Consider the following 7,372-nt stretch of genomic DNA (forward strand, 5'->3'; position numbering starts at 1 on the left):
GATAATACAAAACTTCCATTAAGAAAATGTCATTTTTTTCCTACAGTGTCTCTATTTCCTAAATCCAATCCAAATATCTAAATGTAGGACTTTATTTCAAGAAAGGTTGCCTCATGTATGTTGTTTCCTTACATTTTTTAATCACAGATATTTGTGTTGATGACTTGAGTCGTTGTTTTAGAATAAAGCTTGCTCTTTGCTTTGGAAAAAATGTCAAAATGAGGCAGTACACGCAAATATTTTCATCTTATATTTCCAACCGACAACACTGAGAACATGAGTCATTCTTATGTGTGATTTATTCCCTTGCATTAAACAGATAAATTACTCACATTTTAAACAATTGAGAAATACATGTCTTGAATCTACAGTGATATAATACATAGAGGATGGGCCTGTGCATCTTTCTCAGAAAAAGTGGTGACTGTCGAGTTCAGTCTGGCACCCGAGTTAACAAAAATATATGTCGGCTGGGTTCATATTTATTTGTCGCTGTGCCTCCTCCGCAGACTCTCCCCCTTATTTCATTGCTGCCGTAGGTCCGTTACTTTAAAGCCACAATTGAAAAATAAATTTCCTTTCAAATCCTTCACACAAAAGGAGACATGGAGTCACTTTTCAGCCAGGCAGATGGAGGCGAACACTGAGGGATATTTACAACGCTCAATGGATTCAGATGAGTGCTGTAACTTTAAACAAGGAGAGTCATGTGTCATCTACAAAGAAAGACAGTTGGGTGGCGGATTATATTGAGTGATCTGAGCTTTACTTCTGATAATGTGACTTCATTCTGTGTTTTTGCGGCTGTAAGCCATGCTTCAGAGGGGTGCATGCATAGTTCACATTCAGGGGTTGAATTATAGAACATTTTTAATATCTTATATCTGTCCTGGAATCAGCTCAGACTTTCTTCCCTGACTTCACAGAGGAGGCTGAAATCATAGCGAGCAGCTCGCATTAGTAGAGTTGGCTTGTGTTGCAAGCAAAGATCCACAGTACTGTTCAGTCTCAACTGCAGTCCAGGTGTTTTTTTTCCATTAAGTCCATTGAGTTCTTGCTATAATCTTATTTTCTGTTACGTCTATCCAGCAGAGCTGATCTTCATGTCCTGGTGTGCTCCGAGCGGTGAGCTGCACGCCCACGTGGTGACGATGAGGTGAAGGGGAATAGGGGCGTCGACAACCCTGGGCCCCAAACTGAGGGAAGGCGCCTAAAGTGCCTGCTCTAAAATGCATCACGTGTGCTGAAAAATGATGTTGTTTCTTCTGTTTGTCACACTGCGGTGGTTTTGAAATTATTTAGAAATTTAGAAAACTGCAAACAAAACTTCAGCAGTTGTTCGGTTAAATTACAAGAAACAAGCACAAATTAGAAATTTGGACAGATTTTAAACAGAGGACTTGAGAATTATTGTTATGTCCAACACAGTCTCACAGCAGTTTGTGAAATAGTCACGAAATTTAATCTGTTTGATTCGTGTACATACTAATTTCGAGACGAATTTCCCTTTTTTACATGACGCTCAGCTTGACTTTCAACAACGTATATTTCGAGCGTTTTCCTACGAATGTCCGCTTCAGTCTTCTCAAAATAAGACTTCTTAATTCGGTTTAGGAATAGGTCGACTTGGTTAGGTTTAGGCAACAAACTACTTAGTTAGGTTAAGGAAAAGATCACGTTTGGGTTAAAATATCACCGTAAGTTACGTGACAAAAAAATCAACTCTGACTTGTGGTTTCACACGGGACACGAACGCTGGTCTCCTGGGCGTAAATCCTGTGGTTCGCCACTCTTTATACTTTCCGATTCACAATTACATGGATTACATACAAATTAATTTCGTGCTGACCATCACGAAAAAAATTTGAAATTTGTGTCTTTGTACAAATCAATACATTAAATTTGACTATTTCACAAACTGCTGTGCGACTGGGCTGTTAAGTCAGCCAAATTGTGTGGCAGCCTGTATCTTAAATTTAAATCTGAGATAATTCGAATGGGTTTTGGAGATGTGTCTTTGTTTTGAATGACAGAGGTGAGAGGTCAAGAGGAAAGTGAAGAGGGGCCCAGAGTCACCTCCTGTGGGCAGGAGCCATAATTCATAAGCACGGCCCTGATTAGAGGGCGAACACTTTTAGACTGAGCAGCTTCAGTTGGGGAGCGTGTCCAGTCCCAGCGAGGCTGCGTGCTGCTTGGCCCTCAGACGGAGGTTCTCTATGCTGGTGGTCTTGCTGTTGAGGCTTGCTGGGAGGCTGCCTGGCGCCGCCTGCATCAGCGGGCTGTTCCAGACCTGCTGGGCCTGCGACAGGCTCTGGTAGTAGGATTGGCAGGGCAGCTGGCTCAGCGGGGACGGCATGTTGACGTTCATGCCCAGGTAGGGCATGGAGGACGGCGTGCTCATTTCAAAGGACGGGTAGTGCACCATGTTGTTGGTGGCGGCCATGTGCTGGCGAAACTGCTCCTGCAGCCGGAAGAGGCTGAGAGGAGATGACGCGTAGGAGTTGCCCTGCGTCAAACCGCTGGTCACGCTGCTGGAGGACGGCAAGGTGGGGGAGCCCAGGGGAGAGTCTGAGAGACAGGGAGAGAGGACGAGGACTTTAATATGTTTCAACACACACTGACCTGGCTTTTATTTGTGTTTTGGATACCAATTCAGTAGAAATATCTTGTACATGAATGTGATTCAATTCTTAAATATGACATATAATCAGGAGATATAAAAGAAAAAGCATCAGACAGTGGTATTTTTACCTGATGTTGGACTCAGCTGTTTGAAGGACGGGGAGTTGCTCCTCTGCAGCACTCCTCCCTCCCCCTGCGTCTCCTCCCTGATCTTCACCCTCGCCTCCCCTCTCATTTCGTCCTCCTCTCTGTCAGCATTATCCTCCACTGCTGACTCGCTGTCCGACGGCTCGGGGGAGGTGACGTTGACTTCCACGCTCATCTCTCCCAGCTGCGGCCCTGCGGCTGCCAGCCTCTCCGTCTCTGAGTGACAGGATGAGGAGGAGGAGGGCGGGGGAGGAGTGCGGGCCTCTGGGACCTGGGTGGTACTGGTGGTGGTGTTGGTGGTGGTCGTGGTGTTGGTGTCAGTCTTGGATTCCTCTGTAGAGCCCTCTGCAGCTCCGGACGCCTCCTTCTGTTTCTGGAGCTGCTCCTTCTGCAGGCTGCGCTGCTTCTTACGAAACTTGGCCCGGCGGTTCTTGAACCAGACCTGCAGACGGGTCAAGGGTCAAGGACTATAAGTAACATAACATAACATGTGGACAACTGGACATTTGTTCACATTTTGCAGCACATTGCCTTTAAGCTGAGCATCAGAGAGTAACAGCCAAAAACAGTACACAGGAGGATAAATGTATTTAAGGTTTTTTTTACCTGAACGCGTGCCTCGGGAAGGTTGGTGCACATGGCCAGACGTTCACGCATCACCACGTCAGGGTAGTGGGTCTTCTGGAAAGTTTTCTCCAGGGCCTCCAGCTGCTGGGCGGTGAACGCCGTCCGACTGCGCCGCTGCTTTCGGTGCTGGGAGCCATACCGGGCCTCGAGGATAATGTCTTGAAATGTGCAGCCGTTGAGAAAAAAGAAACATGACCAGTTTAATTGAGGCACAGGTCAAAGGTCATTTTAAACACCCCCAGAGACAAACACACATTAAATAATAAACAGTAAAAGATGGAGATTTTGATGATGAATGTGATTGAACATCAAAATGAGTAAACTGATTGTTACCAGCCAGTCTCTCTGCCAGGGTGAGGGCATGCACTGAGGGCCTGTAGTCAGGTGCATGCTGGGCCTGCTGCGCCGCCTGCTGGTGGAGGTTGTACATGGCGCTCAGTGAGTTCATGGCGTGCAGAGAGTAGCCGTTCACTCCGTAGTGCTGCATGGCCGCAGAGATGTCTGTCTGTCTGCAGAGAGAAACACGAGCTGCTGTGAGTGGCAGGCATCTTAAAACAAACCACTCTGTTCTCTAGTTGTAGTGCAATCAAAAAAGCGAAAACTTATTTTTATTATAAGGTTTGTTGCAGGCTGAATAATTGAAATAGCAACAGGTGAAATACAAGAATTAAGAACTGTTCCTGAGGAAAAAAATGATTCCTTCATTTTATTACAGAATAATCGAGCAGATAATTAAAGAGTCTAATGATTTCTAAAAGATAATTTACTTTATGTGTGTTGTTAGATCCAGTTATATTTAAGCAAAACGAAACGGAAATCGTGTTTTTTTTTTTTTTCTACGGAGGGTTTGTCCACTTAAACAGCATTTAAATCATTCAGAAAATAAATAAATATCTTTGTTTGAAACTTTTAATATACAGTAACAGTTTGATCAAAGCTTTCAGTAAAAAAAAAATGTTTTATGAATCCACAGCGAAACGGATTTAGTTTTAAAGAAGAGGTGTGCGGATTATTTAGTTCCAGCAATGAAAAATAAAATGTAGATTTAGCACTTTATTCACTCAAATATAATTTAGCACAGGCCTACTACAATAGTTAAAAAAATAAAATAATTTTGTAGTAATATGCTAGTCTATTTTTTTCATAATTGTTTTGTATTGTGTTGTGATCCTTTGTTGTTGTTATTCTAAATTTAACATGCTCATTTTAAGAAACATTAAATCCGTGATGATAATAGTCTTATTTGTTCATAATGGTCCATAATTTTGATGGGTAAATGTACAAAAATAAAAGTATACCTGTATCATATAATAATCAAACAACAACGATAATAATCCTGATAATAATAATAGCAATATTAATAACAATAATAACGAGAAGAAGAAGAAGGAGAAATATTAATGATACCGAAATCATTGATCAGAAGGGTAAAAACAATGTACTGATATTTTCCCCGTCCACACATAAACCAAATAGGCAAATGAAATGTCTTATTTCACCATCTAGACTACAGTCAAATTAAATTACCCTTTAAATTAAATTAAATCTTCAGCTAAGAGTTTGTAGAACGCTGTTGAAGCTCCGCAGACTGACAGAAGGAGCATCAACACATATATATATATATATATTCACTTTGCTCTCTGGAGTTTGAGGGCCGTTTATTTCAATGTGTGGCTCTCAGACTCTCAGGTCAGTTTCCAGACGCCTTCAGGCTGCTGAGATGTGAGATGTGTGACTGACTGGCTGCGGTCTAATGTGGCTGCAAATAGCTTTCAACTATACAAAGCTATTAATTTATCATCAGACCTGACACGTGAAAGATGGGCCAGCGTGTGTGTGTGTGTGTGTGTGTGTGTGTGTGTGTGTGTGTGTGTGTGTGTGATCATAACCTGTGACTAATGCAATAACATTTATTTTATTTCATTTCATTATTTTTACTAAATCAGCCTCTGGCTACATTCATGTAATCTGTTCGATTTTTTTTTTTTTTTTTTAAATCTGCAGCTTAAAAAATTCAACATAGATGCTTTTCTTCTTTCAGGACAATGTCACGAAGCCTCGGGCTCTGATTTAAGCTCAATTATGTAAATTGCTGTGGATTTATGAGTTCCACAGCTTTTACTACAGATCGCCTGCAGGTCCGCAGCTCTGTCTGCAATTCACAAAGTTAAACGACATCAGAAATTAATGAGGTTAATTAACATATAGTCCAGTCAATTAACAACAACCTGTGATGTTAAATAAAAAAAAAAAATACCTCCATTAAACAACATTTAAATGTCCCCAAATGACAATATGTAGTGGAAACTTATAATGTATTTATTTACAGCCTTTACGATCCATTTATTTTTCTATTTTTTTATTTGAATGTTTTTATGTTTGCTTTTAATGTTTGCTTTTACTGCCAAGAGCTGCTAAACTGTTTTTCGTTGTTTTCCCTGACAATGACAATAAAGTCTCAAAAGTCTCTATTATAACTGTGTATCAGTGTTAGGGAACACATGGATCAATAAACACACATTTAATCCATTAATTTGAGCAAAAGTCAGTCGCATGATACTGTATCAATAGTTTTGTTGCACGATTTTGTCCAGTGATATTAAACACACAAAAATGAAAGTAAAAAGTAAGAAGAAATTTATTTAAAACAGTTAAATAAAAATAATTGAGCCTAATAAATAAGTAGAAATAAGAGTTATTAGGCTGCAGAACTAATTCAGGATCAAACTTCGATTCTCGAAAGACACATGGATCAATATACACACATTTAATCGATTAATTTGAGCAGTTGCATGATACTGTATCAATAGTTTTGTTGCACTTTTGAAACCGATTTTGTCCAACAAACTCAGTGATATTAAACACACACAAAAAATGAAAGTAAAAAAATAAGAAGAAAATTATTTAAAACAGTTAAGTAAAAATAATGGATCCCAATAATTAAGTCGAAATAAGAGTTGTAGGCTGCAGAACTAATTCAGGAATCAAACTTCAATTCTGTAAACTTCCTACCTCTCTTCTTCTGTGTATCTGAAGCCAAATATCTCCACCTCCAATATTGTAATCGATTAATTTGAGCACAAATCAGTCGCATGATACTGTATCAATAATTTTTGTTGCACTTTTGAAATTTTTGTCCAAGACATGATGGAGTTTGGAAGACAACAAACTCAGTCATATTAAACACACATAAAAAAATAAAAGTAAAAAATAAGAAGATATTTAAAACAGTTAAGTGAAAATAATTAAGTAGAAATAAGAGTTGTTAGGCTGCAGAACTAATTCGAAATTCGATTCTGCAAACTTCTTACCTCTCTTCTTCTGTGGATCTGAAGCCAAATATCTCCACCTCCAATATTCTCCTTTCAAATCTTCTTCTTCTCTAACAATCCAGTTCAGTTTCTCATTTCATTAGTTTGGTTTCATTCAGTCTGATATCCTGAGATCAGTCCTCTCTCGGTGCTCGGTGGATGTGGATGTGGGAGGATGCTGAGCTGCCATCTACCAGCCTTTAAAGACGCGCAGACGCTCCTTTTCACTTCAGCCAATCAGGTCGCTTTCCTCCTCTTCCTCCTCCTCCTCCTCCTCCTTCACATTACTCCTCCACTTCAGATTCAGGATTTTTCTGCATCCGAGATGCCGACTTTTCTGCTCCTGCTGTTGTTTTGGAAGAAAAAAAAAGATAATTTTTTGTCCTTTTTTATAAAACCGATTTTACACTGTTTACACTGATTTTCAATTTTTAGAATATAATTTGGACACTTTTGTTTTTACATAAAAAAATGCACACATTTACAGTTTTCTAAAAGTATTCTGAATTGTTTTCTTGGAGCTGTGAAGCCTTATTTCACATGCTGCAGAGTTATGTTGTATTATATTATGTTGTCCACATATTTCAGGGTGACTTTCTAAATCTAGACGTTTGTTTTCCCCCCAAGATGAGATATTACAAAAACCTTTTAGGAAAAATAATGAC

The 7,372-nt window shown here is 39.8% G+C and overlaps 1 protein-coding gene across 2 annotated transcripts; it reads right to left on the reverse strand.

Moving 5' to 3' along the window:
* Positions 1-281: 281 nt before the first annotated feature.
* Positions 282-6,933, reverse strand: LOC141767871 (diencephalon/mesencephalon homeobox protein 1-A-like). Of its 2 annotated transcripts, none has more exons than XM_074635561.1 (5): positions 6,708-6,933; positions 3,730-3,905; positions 3,376-3,554; positions 2,752-3,211; positions 282-2,568 (listed from the first exon to the last, which is right to left on the reverse strand). In XM_074635561.1, exons 2-5 carry the CDS (start codon positions 3,881-3,883, stop codon positions 2,150-2,152), a joined length of 1,212 nt encoding a protein of 403 aa, XP_074491662.1. In that variant the 5' UTR covers positions 3,884-3,905; positions 6,708-6,933; the 3' UTR covers positions 282-2,149. The 2 variants fall into 2 exon arrangements, with proteins under 2 accessions (XP_074491662.1, XP_074491660.1); XM_074635559.1 differs by lacking the exon at positions 6,708-6,933 and adding an exon at positions 6,409-6,450 and having other exon boundaries at positions 3,376-3,568; positions 3,729-3,905.
* Between the last annotated feature and the right edge of the window lie 439 nt (positions 6,934-7,372).

This window comes from Sebastes fasciatus, chromosome 5 (assembly GCF_043250625.1).
Source record: "Sebastes fasciatus isolate fSebFas1 chromosome 5, fSebFas1.pri, whole genome shotgun sequence".
In the NCBI taxonomy this organism is placed as follows: domain Eukaryota; kingdom Metazoa; phylum Chordata; class Actinopteri; order Perciformes; family Sebastidae; genus Sebastes; species Sebastes fasciatus.